Here is a 24,608-nt window from a genome sequence, read left to right as displayed (position 1 = left end):
TTAATTTCAAATACACTTTATTAAACCTGATTGCTAATTAGGGCCTAAACAATGATAAAGAAAGTGGACAATTGATATTCAACCAGAGGTTACTTTTCCGGACATATTGACATATCCTTTTTCTTTAACATTTTTAAATCTCCAGTAAAAAATAATTGCAATTAGACATTATTCTGTTTTCTGTAAGAGCTCGTGGAGGACAGAAAAGGGTTGGGTGTGTATATAAGAATTTGCCAGTTTCATCAGCAAGGCAGTACTAAATAATGAATACTGAGACTTAACACTCAGATAATTTTCTGGTTAAAAATACTTGTTTAGGTAGGCAATAATTGGGCAATTTTTACATTGACAACTGAGACAAAACTACAAACTGTCAGTTAACGTTTAGGGACCCGGGACCGACTTCTCAAAATACTATGTCTGATGCCCATGTGTCCCTGCCCTTATTTGAGCACCGCTGTCCCTTCCGAGTCATTGTAATCTGTCACTGGCTCTTGCCCAATGGGAGCATTTACAGGCTGCAGGTGGGGCTGTAGGTTCATAAGGAGCACGTGCGGGTCAGACTGGCTCCGAGGGCAGCGCCCAGCTGCCCAGGCTCGGTCCTCCCGGCCGTCGCTGCAGAGTCTGTGGCAGGAGCGAGTGTCCCAAGGCCCAACAGCCACGACTGACAGGCAAGACCTGCTGGAACTCTTTCACTTCGGCACATCGAGGTGCTGCTGCGGTTGGGACCTGCTATCAGCGTTTCCCATCAGAGGCTGTTAGAAACTTTTTTCAGGTACAGACCTTGGCTTCAGCTGTTACAGTCACACACAGAAGTACGCCCCGGGGATCTCCTCCACATAGAGAAGTTATCGTATTATCATTTTAAACGGTCTTCCTGACTTTGGGAAAAATTTATCCTCCACCCCCCCCTCCCCCGCCCCCAAAACGACACAGATGCGCAGGCGCGCCACGTGAAGTTTACAGCAAAGCGAGGGACAGTGTGAACACACCAGCCGTGGCCGTGTCCACCCGCGGGCAGACCACACTGGGCACGTCTTCCCGAGGAGAAATCCGTGAGTCCCGTGGCTGCCCGGCGTCTCCGAAGCCACTCTCTGTAACAGCCGTTGGGAATTCCCCGCCATGCTCATCTCATTTGGATTTCAATGCTTCCTCCCACTCGACAGCGGGTTGGGAGTTCTGGGAATTGCTGGAAATATTGATTGCATTTTACTTCGAAAGTCTTTCATCTAAAAGAAAGAAGAAGTTCACCATCAAATGTTAAAAGAAGGGAAAGAGCCACACAGTTAGAGAGGCCGCGGCTGAGGCCGATGAAGACCAACAACAGGTAAGAAACCATCCAGCTCCTCGGAAGACAATGAGGCACACCCCTTTCCTCCCAAGTATAACCCTTCTGGGCCTTTAATAGCATAAAACTCCACTTGGCTCGGGAAAGCAGCAGGCTCGCACGGTCCCCCTGCCTGACAGTGACCCCCCCCCCCCCCCGGAGGAAGGGGTGCACTGCTGGCTTTCACAGGTAAAGAGCAGCTGAGAGCGAGTTGTCCACCTGAATCCATGAAAACACTCAGGTCGGTCCAAGTGAGAAGAATTTTAGAGCCAGAGGGAGTGGAGAGAAGGAACTCAGTAGGGAGTTAATAAAAGAACGGGTCACTGAATGGCAGGTAATCTGGATGTTTCTATGTGCCGGACAGTGCTGGAAAATCCAGGCGGTTTCACCAGGGGAGGTTGATTTGGAATCCGGAAGCCAGAGCAGGGAAGTGGAAGATCTTAATTTCAGGGTCAACCTGGGGCACCTGGCTCCACCTACAGGGCCCGCCACCCTTGGGGGCGGGGGCGGGGCGGGGTGGGGAGGGAGACACTCATTTATGGGAGCTGGATAAGTTTCACATTACAGAGTACTAGCTACGTGCTCTTTGGTTCATTCTTTTGTATCTGCACGTCCCGCTATGGGGATATTTCAGAAGCACTGCTGCAACTCTGCCCTTTCTCATCAGCCACACCCCGTATAGCCCAAGGCTGCAGATCTCCCCATGGGTGTGTGAGGCGCCCTGGGCTCAGCAACTGCACTCATTTCGTTGTCATCCTGAGAGTCAGCTAATTTCTTTGTATGGTGATGCTTATTTATTTCCATTTGAACCGGATCCTTACTTGGCTTCCAAATTCAGGGGGTGTATCTTGTGTGGGACCTGTGGATGCCTGGGCACTGCTGTTAGCAGCACAGGCTCGGACAGGCCTCTCTGTGCAAACCCAGGCCCAACGCCTGGGAAAGCTGCTTCTGCTGCGCAGTCGTCTCCAGGTGTGTGGAATGGAGGTACTGCCTGCTCCAGGGTGGTGAGGAGTAAGATGATACAGGAAGCACAGCACTTGGTAAGTGCTCAATATAACTAGCTGCTGCCATTACAGCTTCATCAAAATACACGTGCTATGTTCCAAGAACAAAGCTCATGTGGATATAAATATTATGGTATGTTTATGAAGATATTATTTTATAGTTATATGTCATTTTGGTTTAAGCACTGACACTAGAAGATACAGAAGGCTATGCCCATTACAGTAGTCCATTACAGTATCTGTACAGTGTCCGTGTCGGTCCGAGACACCAATCTTGAAGACAAGTGTGCACGGATGCCACACCACCTCTTACAGGCAGCTCTCTCATCTGTTCTGTGATGAACCCTTAGGAGAGGTTGTTAGGGGCAGGACTGCATCCCTGGGGAGGGCCTGACAGTGTGGGGTGTTTCTGGTTGTCACATGGCAGGGGATCGCTACTTTCACCTTGGAGGGCATGGGTGCTCCATGTCCAGGGGCCCACAGAGAGAACTGCGCTGTCCAAGACACCACGTGCCCCACGGAGAAGCTGTGTGCGGCCTCCCGCAGGTGGAAGCGGGCAGCTCTCTGTCCGCCCTGTGCTGCCTGGCTCTTTCCCTTCACTTTCCGGGTTGCACATTGTTACCACTCGGCTTAATGTGAGGGTTTTCAAGTGGAGAGCCAGGCAGGAGCCCACGGACAGAGCCACCCGCCGCCCGCCCTCCCGGCTCACGGACAGACCCCCTACCGCTCCGCCTTCCCGGCGATCTGGGACAGAACCACCTGCCGCTCCGCCTTCCTGGCGATCTGGGACAGAACCACCTGCCGCTCCGCCTTCCCGGCGATCGGGGACATGGCGGTTGCTGAGAAGGGGGATGCTGGGCAATGCATCCGGGTCTGGGTCGGAGAGGAAGGGGTGGCTGCCCTACCTCAGCATGGTCTGTTCCCATTTTCTCCTTGTGGCCCAATTTTTTTCTTTCCTCTCATTTCTCCAGTATTGCATTATTCACGTGTACCCAGGGTCCTAAGTGAGTCACTGAGCCACTAGAAGGAACCATATCTCAGAAACAGCCCACTAGGGACAGACTTCAGAGCGAGATAAGGGAGGAGGCAAGTGGGATAAGAACATCATTCAGCTCTCTCCTTTAAGGTTGCAGCAGCGGAAATGGAAACCCAGAGTCCACATTTCATTACAAACAGGGCCTCAAGTTGCTTTAAACAATGGGACTTCATAGAAGGTTTTAAAGCTTATACTATTTATATTGCATGCACAGTAAATGGAAACCTCCAGTTTTTCCACCTAGATCCATTTCTGATATGTGCTTCAGAGGTGTAGGTCTTGCCAGTGATACTCTTATCACAGCCCAACGGAACACTCTGCTGTTTAAAGTGTGCTGGAAAGATTGAGGGCTTGGGTACATTTTGACAAACTTGGTTATTAATGTACTGAATTCCATGATCACAATCACAGCCATTGCCACAGAACCATCCCTACTCTATACCCCAAAAGCTTGGTGAAGATGGGGCATGCTGGGAACTAGTGTCTCCATCCAGCAACTCAGTTTCACTCCAAACTCTGGGATCTGCTCCCTCTGAGCAGGGAGTTTTGTGTGGCTCTGGCCCAGAGGGCTCCCCTTCTGAGCACGCAGCCGCGCACTGCACAATCCAGGCGCTCTCCACAGATGGCACTCCCTAGGCACTGAGCCTGCTGCTCCGAGAACTGCTCTCTTAGGTCCCAGTGTTTGTGCTGGGTTCTAACATTATCAGAAAGTACAGTGTCCAAGGCAGCAGTTCTCAAATGGAGTGTCATGGCAACGGGTAATTTGTCACTAATCCGGACGTTCTGAAGACTGGATCCAATAGACTTTTTAGACATTAGAACAGATTCAAGACTACATCTCTAATAATGTCGCTCCCCTTCACATTTCAGTAGCTTCTGGAAGGGCCAGGAGTGAACATGGGCTGTGCTGTATATTTACCATGCATGTCCTAGTGGGGAAAACCAATGTGAAAACTTTCAGTCTAATATGTGGTATGCTGAGAAATTACTTAAGAGCTTCAGGATACAAATAAGCCAGTCGGAGAAAGATAAATACCATATGATATTACTTATCTGTGGAATCTAATGAACAAATTAACTGATGAACAAAAGAGAAACAGAGCCATAGGAACATGGAACAGTCTGACGGAGGTCAGAGGGAGGGGGAACTGGATAAAAGAAACTAAAGGAGCCAAGGAACATATATGCAAGCCCATGGACACAGACAACAGAGTGGTGAAGGCCAGGGGAAGGCGGCGGGGCTGGGTGGAGGTGGGAAAAGTGGGGGAAATGGTGAACATCTGTAATAGTGTCAACAACAACAAAAAGCTTCAGGATAGGTCCCTGATATAGTTAATTTCATAAATCCTTACATCATTGATTCTAATAAATAGGTGGTTGCTGGGATTAAAAGCTCCAAGTTGTCAAGTGCCTTTGCCATTGACCAGCTTATCTGCAGGTCGGCCTCAGTGCTGGGGTTAGAATGATGAAAGCTTTCTAGGATCAAAGCCTTTGGACATGTCAATAATTACAGCACCAGTGGTAATTTTGAAGACCTTGGAAATTCAGCCTCTTCATAAACTAAAACAGAATAAGACTATAAATGTTACCTTAACAGGAATACTAATGTCTGCCATCTGGGATCACCTACGAGGCAGGCGCTGTACCAAGAATCAGGCGATTATGTAGCCTTCACAATTCTATGTGGCAGAAATGAGGGCTCAGTTTACACGGAGCAACCAGGGACCAGAGAGGTCACCCGGTCATGGTGACATGGTTTACAAGTACAACTGCCTGACTGATGTCACTCTGGCTCTGTGACCTGGGAAGACACAGTACCTCTATAGCCTCTACTATGAGCTTCACTAAAAACGACTATCCATGGCGACCGTTTTATGTAGGATGGCATGCAGATTATTACCCATGTTCACCAAGAGCCTCATTCACTCATGGATACAGAGCGGTCAGACTTCTCTACCCGTTTGTGAAGTTAGGTGACCATTTGACCAGTTCTGACAAATGAAATGCAATAGAAATGAAATGTCACTTGCGGGATGAAGCATTTAACTGCAGGTGTTTGATTCTCCAGGCCTCTCTTCCCTTTCCGTAGCAAGCATGGAAGTCAAGGCAATCTGAGATACTAAGCCAGCTTATGGAGGCCAGCTTCCCTAGAGCCGGGTAAACCAACAGTGGATTTTGTACGAGACAGAAATAAACTTTTAAGCTGCACACTTGGAGACTGTTTTTTAGTGCAGCATAACCCAACATATCCTGACATTAATGATGAAGAGAATTATAAAATAGATACGAGACATGCTCTGATGCTGTTCAATAGAACATTAACATTAGCTGAAACGTGGCTGAAACAAGGCCTGGACCAAGGAGGGGAGAAACTGTGCAGTTAAGCTTAAAGAAATTATCTGGAACAAATGAACCCACACCCTACCCACCTTCAGGGTGCTCAGTACATCAATCAGTCCCATTATATGATACTAGAGGCCTGGTGCGTGAATTCGTGCACCAGTGAGGTCCCTCAGTCTAGCCTGCATGATCGGGCCAAAACTGGCTCTTCAACATCCCCCAAGGGGTCCCAGATTGTGAGAGGGCGCAGGCCAGGCCGAGGGACCCCATCGGTGCACAATCGGAGCTGGGAAGGGATGCGGGAGGTTGGCCAGCTGGGGAGGGGCCTCGGGAGGGCTCTAGGGCGTGTCCGGCCCCATCTCACTCAGTCCCAATTGGCCAGACTCCAGCAGCAAGCTAACCTACCAGTCAGAGCGTCTGCCCCCTGGTGGTCAGTGCACATCATAGTGAGTGGTTGAGCAGCCTTACCACATCACTAGCATATTATGCTTTGATTGGTTGAATGGCCAACGGGACTCTTAGCATATTAGGCTTTTATTATATAGAACTGCTTCCTAGGGAATCAGAACACTTCTAGATGTTGTCAATGAAATAGTAAGGGAACTCGGATGGTAGAGTCATCTTGGGGGGCAGATCACTGTCCTATATCTACATGATTAAATTCAACTAAGGAGAACTGGTTTAGTTTAGAAAGCAGATGCTGGTACTCTTCACTTTTGATTAGGCCTGCTGATATCCATATGGGTCCTAAGATATACCATATTATTTATTTAATATCCAATTGTATTAGGAAAGCTAACATGAATACAAAAAATCTCAACTTCTTATTTTGTAAGTTACAGTACTATCATTTAGGTAAAGGTCAGACAAGCCCCTTTACTTTCTCCTAAATGCTCATGTATCACATGCATAAAGTCTAAAATCTGTAGTAAAGTCTATTGATTTAGGAATAAAAATGAAAAGTGTAACTTTTTGAAAAATACAACCCCTGAAGTACTCACTGAAATGGCCAATTTTTATGACAGTGATTGACAACAGGGCACAATTCAAAAGCAAAAGCTTTCCGTTAATGTGAGGACACTGAGCAACAGGGACGACCCTGCAGAGTGTTAGGGCCAGGGCCACGCTGCTGCGAAGACTCAGCCCAATAAGAACAATTTATAACATGCTCCTTGATTTAAGGTGCTAACAGGTCAGGTTCTCAGAGGCAATTCTGAAATGATTTGTCAGGCTTTATTTTTAGTAGCTGCAAAATTTTAGAATGTTTCTCTGCCAAATAAATGACTAATTGTACCACCTCTGACTGTCAAGCCTCTTCTTAAAAGCTTTATATTTTACTGCATTAAACACTTCATAACAGCTACCAACCCCATCACTATTATTTTCATAGTTTAACCTCATGATCCTACTTCACTGGCATGAGAGTGCACAGCACTTGCGCGCATGCGTGCAGACACAGACACACACACACACACACACACACACACACACACACACACACACGCCGCGCGAATATGCAGGACCATTTCATGACGCCCTTTGAAAGGCCCTGCGGATAGGCTGTCACAGGAGAATGAGGGCAGCAGTTGGCTCCATTACAAAAAGTACTTCTGTACATTTATTTTTCACTGCAGAGAAAGCTGTAACTTTAAAAATAGTTTGTGAAAATAGTACATAAGCTAGTGAGAATGAAAGAATTAACATGTGCTTAATGAAAAGAATAAATTTCTACAACACAATAAACACCTACACCCCACATTCTTTTGGACCAAATGGCAACTACATATAAATTCAAGGTAAGTATTGGTGTATTAGTGGCAGAAAAAACAAACAAAAACCTTTGATGCATTCACTTAGGGACTGTTAAAAAACTCAAAACCGGACGTTAAACGACAGAGCTGGGGGCTAAATAAACAGGGCAGTCAGTCGCTCTTCCGCGGGCCTCTAAGTGACGGCCGTGGGGACGTCTCTTCCTGGGCACCCTCAGCAGGTGTTTCCCGGAGGCTCACACCTCGAGGGCCCGCAGGATCCCCCACAGCGTCTCCGCGCTCTTCTTCAGGCGGGCCTCCTCCTCGGGGGTCAGCTTCACCTGGACCAGGCCTGCGATCCCGTCCGCGCCCAGGACGCAGGGGACACTGAGGGCCACCTCCTCGCGGATGCCGTAGAGACCCTTCACTATGGTGGACACCGGATGCACTCTCCGAAGGTCCCGCAGAAGACTTTCCGCCAGGTCAGCCACGGAAAGGCCGATGGCCCAGGAGGTGTAGCCTTTCATTTTGATGATCTCATAGGCGCTGGAGACCACCTCCTTGTGGACATCTTTCCAGCGCTCGGGGTCCTGGTCGGTCCCTAGCTGCGCGTTCAGGTCCCTCAGCGGGACGCCCGCGACGCTGACGCTACTCCACACCGGGACGCACGAGTCCCCGTGCTCGCCCAGCACCCACCCCTGGCAGCTTCCGGCGTGGATGCCGAGCTTCTGGCCGATCAGATACCGGAAACGGGCGGTGTCCAAATTGCAGCCGCTTCCGATCACGCGGGTCTGGGGAATTCCGCTCAGCTTCCAGGTGACGTAAGTTAAGATATCCACCGGGTTGGAAACGATGATCACCTTGCAGTTTGGACTGTGCGTCATGATGTCAGAAATCATCAGCTTGAAGATGGCCAGGTTGCGCTGGACGAGGTCAAGGCGCGTCTCTCCCTTTTTCTGGCGCACACCCGCCGTGATGATCACCAGGCTGGAGTTGGCCGTGACTTGGTAATCTTTGCTGGAAACGATTTTGGGCATTTTCACGAAAAGACTGCCGTGTTGGAGGTCCATCGTCTCGCCCTTCAGCCTGCCTTCGTTCACATCCACCAGGGCGAGCTCGTCACTCAGGCCTCGCATCAGGACGCTGATGGCGCAGGCCATGCCAACCGACCCAGATCCTACGATGGAGATCTTATTATGAGGAACGCTCTCCTTTGAAGTTAAATTCTTTATAAGCTCACCCTGGACAGTCGCCATCCTAGACACGGGGGTAACGGAGCAAGGACCCCCGAGTGGGACGCCAGCAGGCTGGCGGGGACCCGGCGCCATCCGCACACTCAGGAAACGCGCTCTCGCTGCGCCCACTCTCCGGCTGGCCCAGCAGACGCCCACAGCCCAGCCCATGGCCATTCACTCACAAGGTGAGGGGAGAGGATGGAGGAATGCGGCAGGCAAGGTTTGAGGCCTGAAGGAAGGGCGCTTGTGATCCTGGCCACCCCCTCCGCCTGCTACTGCGCCTGGGGAGGCTATGGCCGTTAGACACCCCCTGGGCGTGCTACTGCGCCTGTGCGAGGCTGTGGCCGTTAGACACCCCCTGGGCGTGCTACTGCGCCTGCGCAAGGCTGTGGCCGTTAGACACCCCCTGGGCTTAGACACCCCCTGGGCGTGCTATTGCGCCTGCGTGAGGCCTTGGCCGTTAGACACCCCCTCGAGACGGTACTGCGTCTGCGCGAGGCTGTGGCCATTAGACACCCCCTCGAGACGGTACTGCGTCTGCGCGAGGCTATGGGCCGTTGGCCACCCCGTCAGGACTTGGCCACCCCGTCAGGACTGTACTGCGCCTGCGGAGGCTGTGCCCGTTAGACACCCCTCGGCGTGGTCCTGTGTCTGCGCGAGGCTGTGGATAGTTGACGCCTCCTCAAGCTGGCTACTGCGGCTACACAAGGCAGGCCCTAGCTTGTAAGACCTCACAATGATTTCTATAAAATACTTCTCCTTGAATTCAAGTTTTACAAACGCCAGTTCTCTTCAATATTTAATGTGTCTAATTGGCCAACTCAGATTTTGTATTTTCAGTATGCATGCCAAGTAAAAATGCTTTCCTGAAGTACAGATGAAAACAAGGTTGGATTTTCTGGACTGTAAGTGCCGGAAGAGGAAGGGCCTGTGCAATGTCTGTCCCCCGCACCATTTCCTTGCACACGCACAAGTGGGGATCCTTTTCCAAGTCACATCAGTTTGAGAACCTTCTGGAAAGGTTTCCATCGTCTTCGTGCCAGTCACGACCGTGATCCCCAGCCGTGGGGAAGTCACAGGGCAGCCGGGGCAAGGGGACCACCATGAGCTGGTCCAAAACCAAAACTCACAGGGAGAGGCTCTTACACCTTTTCATGCCACAGGACAGTTTGTGATGGAGGGTCCTGATTTACAGCTACTTCTCAGGTACAAAGGTATAGCCTCTACCAGAATGAAAATATACCTTAACTGTCCTTAAAGTGGCAAATTTTAACCCATGCACAAAGATCATTGATTAAAGGAGTAAAATAAAATGTGGCTGACCCTCGAACAACGGTTTGAACTGTGCCCACTATGTGGGTTTTCCTCAGTTGACCCCCTAGTTCACACCTGCGTTGTTCAAGGGTCCACTCTATCCGCTAGGACAACAGGACGTCAGCCTGTCTTACCTCCCACTGCATTCCTCTGGTTATTCTCATGAACTTCCTTTTAAGTTTCTCAGGCCATAAAAACTTTACATCTGATGAAATATAAATCCTAATAAACCCAATAAACGACTAAAGTCCAAATAAAAATGGTACTTTCTCCCCAGTTAGTAACAGAATTATGACCACGTAAAGCTCTCCTCCGGAGAGAGCAAGGTGCTCTTGGTACATGAGCTAGCTCCCTCTCGGTCAGAAAAAATTTTTTGTTTTAGAATACCAAATCTTGGCAAAATGAGTATTTTATATTCATTCTTCCTGCCACTGAAATGTAGTCCAAGAAGAGAGGAAAAATAAGCAAAAAAGCTGGTGAGGGGTGGGAACAGCTTGGCAATTAGCAGAGTTCCTGCAAACCTCTTCTAGTGTGACCTCCTGGCACCTGAGCAGGGACCAGAGAGCCTGTTCTAATGGCACCGTCACAATAAGCTGTGGCATAAGAAATGGGAAGAGCACCACATATATGCTTTCTCTCCACACTGTGGTTAGATTTATAGCAACCATTTCTCAAGTTAAAAACTGGAAAATTTTCAACTGATCTTTCCTTAATGGTGGCCAGTATTTTAGAGTGATCCTTTTAAAAGACCAACTTTTGATAGCTATTGTTTCTTTTATTCCAGTTATAACTTGAAATGTTTTAACCTAATGCCTGTTCCCACCTTCCTCCTATAATGATGCCTTTGACCAGTCAAGTCTTTTCTAAGATAAGTGTTCTTGAGGATGAAATTCAAGGACATAAAGACTCTTAGCTAGATGGCTTTTTTCTATAGTAATTTTCTTTGTCGAATGTGAACCTCTTTGGAAATACAATCTCTATGAGAGCTGCCTCTTCAGTTTTCCCCCTTAACCATAACTAAATCAATGTTGAGAAAAAAGTAACACTCTCCAAGATAAAATCCCTCGAACAAAGCAGTTCTTTATGTACAGTGAGTCTTGATAAGAAGGAAAGAACTGCGGAAGATGAAGAAATGGACATGACCTCCACAGCAAATTTAAGTCTACTCAAAGTCAGGGGAAGCCAAACATAACCAGGCAAGCTCCCTACCCTAATGACCTTCCGCCTGAGGTGGCTCATTATTCCTTTTGAATGGAAAACCTAACTCAAAGGATCTATTCAAAATGCAGCACAATATTCCAGCTGATGGGAGGACTAAGCCACAGTACTTTTGGTGACACCAGTTAGGAGGAATGAAGCAGGAAATAAAGATGACTACCAAGTCTCTGGACCAAGAATGACTACAACTAAGTCATTCTATTCCTTCCACCCTGACACCCCCATCTCCCCTGCTCTTTTTCTATCGAGGAGTCCTGTTCAAATACAGATACTCCTCGACTTACGATGGGGTTATGTCCTGATAAATTTATTATATGTTGAAAATATAAGTGGACAATAGCCCACCAAAAACGTGCTGGAACACACACATTAGTTCCAGCTGGGCAAAGTCATCTCACTGCCACTGTTCAGCATCACAAGAGAGTATTGTACTGTATAGCCATAGCCCGGGAAAAGGATCAAAATTCAAAATTTGAAGTACCATTTCTACTGAATGCATTATCACTTTAGCACCACCATAAAGTCGAACTATCCTAATTTGCAGATTATCTATACTCCATCTTCTCCTAGCTCTTCTACAATGCCCAAGCAGAATTGACTCTTTAAAATCCTGTACCAAATAAATAAATAGAATTCTGTACCGCCAAAGCACTTTGTACCTCTCTCCATGATAGGATTTATCAAACACAATTAAGTGTAATCCAAAAGGGATCATCTTTTATGTACCAGCATATCCCTGTCCTCTAGAACAGAGCTTGGTCCATGCAGAGGCGCGCAGTAACGATGTGGTAGGGAAGAATAAGTGAATAACTACAAAACTGAGTGACGTGAGGCTAGAGACTAAAGGTGAGAGATGGAAAGGCACTGAAGAAAGGAGCAGGTTAAACATGCAGGTGTCTGGGGTTTCTTGGCAAGGTTGAGGCGTAAATTTCAAATGAAGCTATTGATGAGCTAAAGATTTCTTAACTATTTTCAAAGCTGACACCTACCTTTACCAAGTTTGAACATACAAAAAATTAGGAGATTAAGAGAAAAAAAATGCCTACAGTGCTGGGAACAAGTAAGTGCAATGACAGAGAGAATATTTTTAACCTTTAAAGTTATTTAAAATGTTTTGTTCTTTGGAAAACTTAAAAAAAAAAATGTATGCACAAAACTCCCAATTTGCAAAAAAAAAAAAAAAAAAAAAAAGGTACTGAGAGCAGTGTTAATTAATATTACAAGCTGATCTAAAATAGCCTATAAACTCACCGGCATGTAAGTAGGGCATTATATAAACAATTATTGTAAAATTCTTTGTGATTTGAAAGTCATAAAATGTAAATTGTAGTTTTCAAACAAATTAAGGGCTGTAATCCTATTGCTCATAGATACTATGTAGGGATCTTTACTAATCCCAGCACCTGAAACTATTTTCCTTGGTAGCCGTACTGAGAATGCTGGGAAAGGACAAAAGCAGGGCTACAAACAGAATAAAAGTAAACTGTCAAATCAAAAAGCACCACTGGGGTCGATGTCCTGTTTATGGTATTCAAATAGTATAACATGAATAGGCAAGCTCTAATAATTTCCCAAATCTCGTTTTTGTTCTTTAAAGGTATCATCGCACACATAAATTTTTGATGCAGTGCAAAAGAGCCCCTTGTATTAATCATAAAAAAGGAGGAAAGGGAAGTATTTTAATGTGTCATAAAACATGAAAAATTAAAATTCATCAGTATGTGTGTAAACATCCCAAATCATAACTAAAAAGTGAGAAACTTTACCTATAGGGTTTAGCTGCATAGGTATTCTATTACCCCATTTACTTTCTGCCAGTGGATTGAGTAATAGAAGTAGTGCTGTAGTCCTCGGTAACAACAGCTTTATTCATCTAGAACAGAGGTCCTCAAACTTTTTAAACGGGGGGCCAGTTCACTGTCCCTCAGACATTCCACACATGCGCACTGCGGGCCCGGGACGAGTCGGCTGCTAAGCAGGACAGGCAGCGGCGGCAAAAACACCCGGCGGGCCGGATACATGTTTTCGGCAGGCCGCATGTGGCCCGCGGGCCGCAGTTTGAGGACCCCTGATCTAGAACAACTGACATGAAGAATATCTTTGTTACTTTCAATTTGAGGTAGAAACTGAAGTTACCTTTATGAAGTCCCAAATGCCAAACCGGATTAACTCCATGTTGTAAAGGTTAAAAATTAACGTGCCGCGAGACTGTCTCGGGAGGCAAAGAACAGAGCCGGCAGCAGGGGAGGAAGGGGTGCTCCGGGTGGGGATGAGCAATACAAGGCTGAGGCTGGGAAGAGCGTGGCCCTTCGGCACGGCGAGGACTGCGTGTGACAGGCTTACGAGAGGCTCGGCCAGGCTCCCGACCGAACTGCTGACATCTGGACAGGTGATTCGTGGGGACCTGTCCTGTAGGATGTTTAGCCTCTATCCACTAGATGCCAGTAGCTTCCCTGCCGTTATGACAGCCAGAAACATGTCCAGACAGTGCCAAATGTCCTTCTCTTGGGGGCAGGGGGAGGCAGCCCCGTGGACATGTGACCCGTGGGGACATGAAGGACAGCAGTGAGTGGTGCAGATGCAGGTGGTAGTCGGGGGAAGGGGAAGCCCAGGACATTCCGCAGCCGTGTGGAGAGGGGCTTGCAGGGGCGAGGCAGAGGCAGAGGCAGGGAGCACAGAGATTAGGTGTGATAACCAGGGGCAGGAAGCTGCTCCCAGCCATGGCTGTGGGTAGGGGAGAAGCAAGACGTGGTGACCGGTCAGACAGGACTGAGAAAGAGTGTGGTCACGAGTAGAATCCGCTTGTCTCTGTAGGCAGCCTGTAGATGACACCGCTGTGCACTGTGTGACCCAGGAGTAGGCTGGGAGGAAGTGACAGTCGGTGGGACACACGTGACGCTGGGAGGACACCCAAGCATCAGTGTCCACTTAAGCAGGCCCCCGAGCCAGGAGCTCAGGAGTCTGGGCAGGAGGCTGGCAGTTGTCTGCACGTGGACAAAGCCACCAGAGTGGACGGGACCCACGAAGAAGAAGACAGAAGAGTAAAGGCAGGAATCCCAGCATATTGTGCGCAAAGGAAAGCAGCAGCGTTTCAGAAGTTAAGTGCGATACTGTGAAGTGGAAAACAAGAGCCAAACTAGAGTCATGAAAAATGACCAAAAGAATAAAGAACTGTAAACACTCAGAGTCTGTTAGCACCAGGAGCGAACAATAACTGATATAACAGTCAGCAAGACACAGCGCAATTTACACTGTGGAAAGATACACAGCACATTTTAAAACCTTCTTCTTAAATTTAGAAATATTTCAGCCAGTAAAATTCAACCTGAGAGAACACTCCATTTTCTGATACAGGGCAAATGAATAAAAATATGGGAGTATGTCAACATACATGAAACTTTTTCATAGTTTTCGATACTCGAAAGTGACGAACCAGTAACAGGTACCGTTTGAGTAATGCTCCAGGGGAAAGCAGAGGCTGCGGGCATTCAGGATGCCTTAGTTAGAGACCTGTATCCCATTTTCCATGCTCAGTGAGAATAGGGACAAAGAGAGAGAAAACGCAAGTGAGGAGGGGGCTAGCTCTCCTCAGGTGGAACAGGCTGTGAACATTCTTGGAGTGAGTGAACGGGAAGGCTTTCTTAGCAAAGCTTCTCTCTCTGAGTAATTGTTGCACATTCTCACTCTATCAAATGCCTGGGGCCCTATTTTACTTAAAAGGAAACTGGTGGGTTTTTAAAGAGCTATCTTGGCAACAGGCCAAAACAGCTGGTGTCTCCGCCGTGCCCCAGGAAAAAAATGTACATTGGTCATTATGTCCCTTTTTAAACTGAGCAAAGTCCCTGTGATGCGGTCTGTGTCACCATATTGCCCCTGGGAGTGCTCTCACCCCCGGACGCCAAGCCCATTAGAGCGGCAGGGGAACAGGAAGCAGGGCCGCAGAGCCGTTCTTGTCACCGGCCCTGAGTTTAACTGAGGCGCAGTGCCACTCCCATTAATGGAAAGCGGCTGCAGGGAAATTCTCCTGGTGCTTACGCTGTTTGAAGGCCGAGAGCCTGACAGCTGGAACTATCTCTGCGAGATCATGATGACTGTGTCTGGGCCTTCCAGTAAGTTCCATTAGGAGGAGGAAGCTAGGCTGGTCTGCTGACGTCGGTAATCGGAATAAGAAATTGGAGCTTGCTTCCTGGGGGCAGGGGCTGGTCGGATCTTTGGAAGCACTGAAATGAGATTAGGCAGGGACGTGGAGGGAAATGTTCCGCTGCCTTTCAGATTCTGCAGATGACTCAGGAGTGGCTGCCACTAAACAATCTGCAGGAGACTCAGATTAGCTTTTGGTCTTTGACCTAAACTGATGGAAAGTATACAGCATGAAGTCCGTTTCCTTCTTAGATATTAGAAGCTCAACACTTTTAAGCTTCTCCATAGTTTCATTTTACATGTGGCGTTCTAGTATTCACTCTACAATGCTGCTTCATTTAAAATAATGTAAGAATAAATGTATCTAGCAGGAGATACATCAGAATGTTGGGAAAACTGAAATTAGCCAAGTCACAAGAAAGAGATTTGACTGTAATTACCAAAATCCTCACGTTAGTCATAAAGTAATTAGTAAGTGAGCCTAAATATTGACATAAAAAGTATGCGTAGGAGCAGCTCTAAAGAGCGCTGGAGAAAGTAAATGTTATTAGCCTGCAGCTACTCCTGTCCTAGAGGAAAGGTCTTGTGTTCCTTGTCTTAAAGGATCTTCTTAGAATAGGAAAGTTAAATGACAGTTTTTTAGAGAAATATTTAAACTATGTATGTTTTACTTTTTGTTTTTTAAAGAACAAGGGACCTGGGCTTTTAGAAAGAAGCAACCTACCTCAGCAGATAAGGGGGCAAGTCTGGGGCTGAAGGGTGGGCAGGCCCAGTCACAGACCATTTCCATAAAAGCCTTTACAGCGGCAGGGCCTTCGGAGGGATGCAGTCAAGGAAGAAAGATGATTATCAGGTTGGCAAACATTTCAGAGTCATGGATGCCACCAGTGGCAAGGGTGCCAGGAAACTTGTATGCCCTGTTGAAATCTTCTAAATTGTATCAAAAGCATGCACTCTGATTCAACAATAACAACTTCTGTCTTTAGGACAAATTTCTTGACCAAGAAAAATACAAAAGAGATATATGCCTATAGAGGTTCACTATGGTGTTTAATTGTGAAAAATTACAATCTAACTGCTGTTGGCAACAGGCTGATTAAGTAAATTATAATACATAATATGGTACCATGTAGCCATTAAAAGTGATGGAGATTATATAAGTTTACTGTGCAGAGAATTCCTATGACTAATCAGTGAAAAAAGGTTCCAGAGTAGTACAGTAAAACAACATTTATGTACGATTATGTGAATGTGCCTATAGAAGAAGGTCTGAAATAATGTTTCTATTATAACGGGTGATTACAACTCAGTGAGATTTCTGGTAATTATTTCCTTTCTTGTACTTTTCTACATTAATTCTTTTTTAAAAATATTGAATACATGTTTTTAACATAAAAGAAAGCCATTTTTGTTTTAAGAAAGATAGGTCCAAAATATATTTTTCAGTGGGGTGGAGGGAGGGTGCCATCTTAAATCTGGGTGCACTTATCTGCTTCAGTCTGCTGACAAAGTAGCTTCTACTAGCCCTCCTTTTCTGAAACCTCTGGTGAAATGATATATCACTGTGTAAAATACAAATTTATATAAATATTTCATATATTATACATATTCTATATGAAGTGACGAATAAACAGAAAAGGTTTCTAAGATGCTGAAGGGCTTCACTTTAAGCACTGTCATGTTCCCTTTCAGGCCAGCAGATGTAGCTGTGACTTAAAATAGGGAATGTAAGCTGCTCTGGGCCAGCCATTAGATGGCACCCCTTTTATAAAAACTGGGTTTACAGTGGAGATTTAATACAACTGAAGCAGCAACCAACAAGTATTTGACACTGGAACTGACTCTGATCTAGAGCATTCGTCTCAGTTATTTACTGAGTGCAGAGACTGTTTTCCTTAGTCATAGAAAGATGGTATTTCCCAATAAGAGACAGTAAATAGTGAGAAAAGTTCATCAACGGACTTTTTTTTGTGAGCAGCCTCACAGTTCTCATCAAAACTCTCTTAATGCAGACCTGAAAGGCAGCCCTTTGCTCTCCACAAGCCTCAGGGCAGAGCCATCTGGTAAGAATTTGTGTAGAAAGTTTTAAAGCCTAAGCTGTCCATAATAAGTCTGTTGGGGAGCCCTGTCTTAGCACAGAGCCTGGCTCAGGGTAGGCCCACAAATGTCTTCCGAAAGAACACATCAGTATACACTACTGCTCTCAAAAGATGTATCCTTGACAAAGTACCAGTGGTTCACTTTTCTGTGAGACTTTTCAGTAGTAAAAATCAAACAATATGCCCAATGACCAGCATGGAGGGAGGGTGTGTCCTTGCAGCCTCTTTTTAGTTAAAGACATTAAGATGCACTTTAAAAGGATTCCAAGTACCCTTAGATTCAATGTGCCCATCAGAAACGAGTATTTCTCCCCAAAATATTTAATTTAGGCAATAATCCTCTTATCAGGACAAAGAAGTTCACATTCTATCTAGACACTAAAATAGCACAGTCTAGCCCAGTGATGGCGAACCTATGACACGTGTGTCAGAGATGACACGCGAACTCATTTTTTTGGTTGATTTTTCTTTGTTAAATGGCATTTAAATATATAAAATAAATATCAAAAATATAAGTCTTTGTTTTACTATGGTTGCAAATATCAAAAAATCTCTATATGTGACACGGCACCAGTGTTAAGTTAGGGTTTTTCAAAATGCTGTCACGCCGAGCTCAAAAGGTTCGCCATCACTGGTCTAGCCCATAAAGCCCAAGTTCTCAAGCACATAATCTAATTTAAATAACCTAATTTTGTTGGTCTATGAAAATTTGCCAGCACAGTTACCTTAAAAATAAAGGTTAGTCAGACAAGGAGAAAAGCAACATCTGTTTGTCTACTGGTATATTTTGAGTGAAAAATACAATAATGTCCATGTTTAGTTATTATTAAGCCAAATGGGAAAAACTCAATAATGCCAGCACTACTACTACAAATCTATTACTCCAGCAATTCTCCCCTCCCGTCCCCCACTAACGGAATCACTCCCATCGGTGTGCAGACATGCTGTTGATTCTCCCAACTTAAAGATAAACACAAACTCTCTTGACCCCAACTCTCCCTTCTATGACCCCACTTTCTTTCCCTTTACAGCAAAACTCAAGACTTGCTTATACGTACTGCCTCCAATCTCTCTCCTCCATGCTCTTTTGGATCCACCCCCCTCCGGCTTTACCCATCAATGACTGCCATCTGCTAACTGAGTGAACGACCACATGACTTATCCCCAGCATACACGCCCCTGAAAGGTTTTCTTCACCTGGCATCCAAGCCACCATTCTCCTGGTTTTCTTACCTCTTCACTAGGGAAATCTCATTTGCTACTTTCCTCATTCCCCAACCTCTAAAACTTGGGCCTGCCCAGGAGTTCCTTCCGTGGACCTCTCTACATGCACTGCCGTAGTGAGGTCACCTGGTCTTGTAGCTTTAAATACCATCTATTTAAGATACCTATTTGAGATTGATGAGTCTCAAATTTCTGTCTTCACCTTTACATCTCCCCTGAATTCTAGCCTTTTTATCTAACTGCTTACTTGACTTTCTTCTTGGCTATCGCATCTCACATTGACGAGTCCCAGGCTGAGCTCCTCACTTAACCCCAACAACATCCGCTCCTGTCACACTGATCCCCATCCGTTTTCCAGCTGCTCAGGCCACAGACCGTGGAGGCATCCTTGACCTCACTTTTTCTCTCACCTTTCTCACTCAATCCGTAACAAATCCTTGTTGGCTCTCCCTTTGAAATGTATCCAGAACCTACCTGCATCAACTCCACTGCGGCCACCTGCTCCACACCACCCTCATTCCCGCCTGTCACAGACAGCGTGGTCCACAGAACTTCCTACTGGTAGTTTAGTAAGACAACCTTCTGAATGTATAGCTTCACAGCTTGGAGTCTAAATCACACACACACACACACACACACACACACACACACACACACACACACACAGGTTTTTCAGATTTTCTCCCATGATATGTAAGTGCATTAATAATTTAAATAATAATTTTACAATGCTTTAACTATTTTAGAAGAATATTTATATATAAGGATGTCAAACAGCATAGAAAGTTGTTTCAAGTTAAATAATTCACTGAACAAATAGTACCAATTTACATGGAATGAACTTTTGCTATGAATTAGTCATTACTTAATTACATTTGAAGTTTCACCACCCTCAAATATTGAAATTACTTATGTCATTACTAGTAATGAGAAGTTGCCTAGTCATTATAAGAATGTAGTCACCGTCTCTGTCATCACTTCCTAAGACAGTGAACAAACTATACAACTTGGAGAATCAGGAAGATCTGGACCACAGGAAGTAGATAAACATTCCAGATACCAGTGAAGGACTGTGGCTACTCACACTGTGAACTCCTAACGCTTTCCAGACCGCGAAGCTGATCACGCCAACCCCGCACCATGCACACAGCGAGCCCCAGCCCAGGGCTCGCAAGGCCAGGGAAGACCCGCTCTCCGGCAGCGCAGCGGTGGCCGTGCTTCCCTGCAATGAAGACAGGAAAGTTGGGGTGAAAATCTCAGTTCAGAAAGAATAAATATTTGGGCCGAACCGGTTTGGCTCAGTGGATAGAGCATTGGACTGCGGACTGAGGGGTCCCGGGTTCGATTCCGGTCAGGGGCATGTATCTTGGTTGCGGGCACATCCCCACTGGGAAGCGTGCAGGAGGCAACTGATCGATCTTTCTCATCGATGTTTCTAACTCTCTATCCCTCTCCCTTCTTCTCTGTAAAAAATCAATAAAATATATATATATTTTTAAAAAGAATATTTGGGGAGTGTTCGAAATTAATGTAAAAAAAAGAAAAGAAAAGCAAACACACACAAAAATACCCCCAAAGAAATTTTAAAAATTTATATAAAACTATAACTTACTTTCCAATGTCCATGAGAATGAACATTTCCCCAAGTTGTGAACCACCTGTTTATGCCTTTTAAATTGTATACTCATGTTATTTGCCCAGTTTTCTTATTTGTAGCTTCTCTTTATATATTAACTAGGGGCCCGGTGCACGAAATTCGTGCACTGGGTGTGTGTGTGGGGGGAGTGTCCCTCAGCCCAGCCTGCCCCCTCTCACATACTGGGCGCCCTCAGGCGTTGACCCCCATCACCCTCCAATCACAGGATCGGCCCCTTGCCCAGGCCTGACGCCTCTGACCTAGGCGTCCGGTCCGGGCAGCGGGGACCCGCAGCTGCAGTGGCCCCACGATCGTGGGCTCCGCTTTAGGCCCAGGCAAGGGACCCCTAGCTCCTGGGACTGCCAGCTTCGACCGTGCCCAGCTCCCATCGCTGGCTCCACCCCTACTTCCTGCTATCACTGGCCAGGGCGGCAAAGGCGCCTGATTCTCCGATCATGGCTGGGGGGCAGGGCAAAGGGCCCCAGGGCCGCCTTTGCCCTGCCCCCCAGCTCTTAGCTCCCCCCTGGGTTTCCGATCACTGTCAGTGGCAGGGGGCTTCTTCCTGCTTTCCCTTTCGCCTCCCTGTATTGTGCCTACATATGCAAATTAACCGCCATCTTGTTGGCAGTTAACTGTCAATCTTAGTTGGCAGTTAATTTGCATATAGCCCCGATTAGCCAATGAAAAGGGTAGCTCGTACGCCAATTACCATTTTTCTCTTTTATTAGTGTTGATGTTCTTCAGCCCTTATACCTGTCATATGTGCTATTATATTTTCCCAGTTTGGTTTACTTTTCATTTCTTGTATTTTGCTTTTTAGTTTTTGTTTTTGGTCAAAGATGCATTCTGATGCTTTGAAGCTCACTAAAACTTCCCCTATCCTACCATTACAGTCATTTCTCTTTTCAGTTAGCTTTAATTTTTTTATATATATTTTTTATTGATTTTTTACAGAGAGGAAGGGAGAGAGATAGAGAGTCAGAAACATCGATGAGAGAGAAACATCGATCAGCCGCCTCCTGCACATCCCCCACTGGGGATGTGCCCACAACCCAGGTACATGCCCTCGACTGGAATCGAACCTGGACCCCTCAGTCCACAGGCCGACGCTCTATCCACTGAGCCAAACTGGTTTCGACGTGTTAGCTTTATTTTTAAATTATCTCTTCTTTTCACCACTAACTTTTAAGTTCATCTGGTATTTATTTTGGTTTTGATGGGAGCTGATGATTCAAGGGAGTTTACTTCCCCAAACCTTAGCAACTGCCCCACTCTGTTGATTAATCCTTTTTCTCCCAATTTACTTGAGAATCTTTTATAGAGACAGGTTTATTTCTAAGCTATTTTTGTACCACTAATTTATCATCTATTTTTATGCCAGAATCACACAGATTTAATTATAGAAAAAAAATCTTAATATCCAGAAAGTACATCATACTCATTACTTTTTTTCAAAAATTCCATTGCTGTTTTTGCCTATTGATTCTTCCAGAAAAATCCTAGAACATTGTGTCAAGATTTCTCCTATCCCCAAACAAGTAGAGAAAATGCCCATTCATTGGCATTTTCATCAGCTAATTTTCAAGCTAATTAGCTAATCTGATAAACAATAGCAAATTTGTAACATCTCATCTTCCACCTGGAAATGTATTCTCTTTAATTTGTCTTTTTCTTTTTAAAAATGATTTTCTTGATCTTGCTCAACACCATTTCTTAATACAGGCTTTTCTACACATGTATTTTGTGACTGTGTTACTGACAACACACAGGAATTATGCTTAGGCTAGGCATGTGTACCTGGCACGTGCCTAGACTCTGCAGATACTCAGTATTTGCTTACTTACACTTTTTGTGGATATGCCTTAGCCATTCTCTACGATAAAACAATCTGCTCTCATCTCCCTCCTTTCTCATGTTGCTGTAATCTGTGTGGTTCCCCGGAGCCCACATAAATGCACAGGTTCTAACTGGCCTGAATTTGCATCCAGAAGCAGTGCCACTGACCAAATATTATTAAACTGGAGTCTGTTTAAGTGCTTTAGCCTAAATTTTATTTCAGAAACTTGAATTTAAAATTCCTTATGCTTATGCTAGGCATGTGTACCTGGCACGTGCCTAGACTCTGCAGATACTCAGTATTTACTGACTTACACTTTTTGTGGATATGCCTTAGCCATTCTCTATGATAAAGCAATCTGCCCTCATCTCCACGTGAAAGGGCCCGAGTTGCATGTGTTGAAGCAAAAAAGTACTAGTTAACAGGGGAGGGCAGACACAGAGCAACACATAAGAACAAGTAACTACAAGCAAATGTGAAGAAAATTTCTCATCAACTAGGTCAATGAGCTATACATGACCACGACAGTGATTGCTCAATCTTGCTCTTGGAGTAAGGATTTTCTTCCTTTAGCACGTTATAGTCATTCAACCAAAACTTCCTGAGCACCTACTGTGTGCCAGGCGCTTTTCTAGAGAGGAGGGCTGCAGCAGTGCACAAGCACATGTGATCTCTCAGTTCAAGGAGATGACATGTTTTTCATCAATGCTAAGATGCACTTTATTTCAACATCTTAACATCTCTGGGATAGAAATGCCTCTTGCAATCAGTATGATGTCAAGAGTTTAACTGACATCACTTTTTCTTTCTTAGTGATACATGAAACATTGGGGCCTCTCAATTGACAGTGAATTACCTAGATTTAGGCTAAAGTCATGTTGTGAACAGAAAATGTACTGGATGAGTTTTCAAAATCTTGTTCTGCTAAAAGTGAAGGAAGCACACGTTTAAGTACCTCCTTTATATGAAAATAAAGACTGTTGATTAATTTGTGCACTTCTTGAAACTATGAAGTGTACATAGGTTTACTTGTAAAGGCATTATTTTATTTTATTTTTTATTTTTCCTATGCAATAGGGCTGCCATTTACTTGTAAACAATAACAATGCTATGAATGGATTTCAGTGTCACAAACCTTATTGAACCACTCAGGGCTTCTCTTTTTAGCCAAAGATAACGTTGTGACGAATCCAGCTAGCATTCCCGCAGCAGCAACGGTACCTAGGAAAAGTCCACCTGCCAAGAGTTTGGGGGAAGGCGTGGAGGATGGGGAGAGAGATTAAAGACAGGAGGGAAGAAACCAGAGGTTAAAAGGATGTACACAGGTAAATTTCAGCTGCTAATGACATTACATTCAAAGTCACTTTTGAAATTCCAGAAACAATGGTTAAGCAGCTCTTGCCAAAGGTAAAGGGCAGGGGCTGTGAAAGCTGCCTGACTTCATGACCTCCGAGGTCACTGACATGTCCTTTCCAAGTGCAGGGAATGGGCGCAGGGACCCTTTAGGGGACAAACCCAACTTGAGAACCTCGTGCTAAGCGCAGTAAGTCAGGCAGAAAAGTCAAGGACCATATGATTTCATCCATATGGGGGACATAAAACTGAAAGCACAAATGAACAAACAAGACACACCAGCAAAAACTCAGAGACAGACAACAGAATGGTGGTTGCCAAGAGACGCAGGAAGGGGGAGCACATAATGCAATATACGGATCATGTATTATTAGAAATGTAAACTGAAATATATAATTTTAGTATCCAAAGTCACCCCAATAATTGTTATGAAAAGGAGAAAATGTTAGTTCTACAGAATTAAAAAAGAAAAAGGAGGGCACAGAGAAACTGCAAGGGGGGATGCAGGAACAACTCCTGTTCCCCCCGCCCCCGCCACCTCCCCGTGGTCACTGCACCCCATAACCTCAGGGACAAACCCAGGCGGAGGTCCCCCAGGGCGGGTGGCAGTGGGAGTGCCCGCTGCAGCGCGGGCAGAGCCGGGGTGAGCTCGCCCCGACGCCCGCAGCTCACCACACCCCACCTTTAACCAGGAAGAGCCGGTCTTCGGCGAGTCCCGGAGCCTCCAGCCCGGAGGACCGCTCCCCAGGTTCAGGGCCCGCAGGAGCCATGTTTGTAATGAAGCCTCCACTCCCGGTCCGGCGACACCTGGGCCCGGGGGAAGCGACAGCAGGCGGGGGAGAAAGGTTCCGCCCCGCCGCCCTGTACAACCGGAATATCGGTCCCCAAACCCCCGCGGCCGCCGCCGCCGGAAGGGGAAGCAGTGGGGTGGCCCGCGGGGTCCCAGCTCGGCCCGGGACACAGTCCGCCAAGACCGGCTCCCGGGGAGGACGGCGGGCCTCCCCGATGGGGCGATCGCTGCACTTTAACGCGGTGCACCGGCAGCAGCCACCAGCCCTGGCTGCAGGCGGCGGCGGGGGCCCGCTTCCGGCCGGGTT

At 46.1% G+C, this 24,608-nt stretch overlaps 2 protein-coding genes across 2 annotated transcripts; both read right to left on the bottom strand.

Annotated features, from left to right (window-relative positions):
* Positions 1–24,608, bottom strand: TMEM242 (transmembrane protein 242). Its single transcript, XM_059699956.1, is given in 5 exon segments — positions 1–1,181; positions 1,184–1,229; positions 19,770–19,907; positions 23,294–23,394; positions 24,194–24,608. Coding segments are annotated over 5 exon segments (423 nt in total). The 5' UTR covers positions 24,282–24,608; the 3' UTR covers positions 1–1,131.
* LOC132236752 (L-lactate dehydrogenase A-like 6B) lies at positions 7,309–19,907 on the bottom strand. The gene is made up of 2 exons (XM_059699955.1): positions 19,770–19,907; positions 7,309–8,632 (listed from the first exon to the last, which is right to left on the bottom strand). Exon 2 carries the CDS (start codon positions 8,613–8,615, stop codon positions 7,713–7,715), a length of 903 nt encoding a protein of 300 aa, XP_059555938.1. The 5' UTR covers positions 8,616–8,632; positions 19,770–19,907; the 3' UTR covers positions 7,309–7,712.

The sequence above is a fragment of the Myotis daubentonii genome, chromosome 6 (assembly GCF_963259705.1).
Source record: "Myotis daubentonii chromosome 6, mMyoDau2.1, whole genome shotgun sequence".
Lineage (NCBI taxonomy): Eukaryota > Metazoa > Chordata > Mammalia > Chiroptera > Vespertilionidae > Myotis > Myotis daubentonii.
Note: the sequence above shows the minus strand (reverse complement) of the source record. Positions and strands in the feature narration are given on the sequence as shown.

Bases quoted from the DNA above. Each gene is read 5' to 3' on its own strand.
- LOC132236752 (XM_059699955.1), bottom strand. From the start codon at position 8,615: ATGGCCTGCGCCATCAGCGTCCTGATGCGAGGCCTGAGTGACGAGCTC.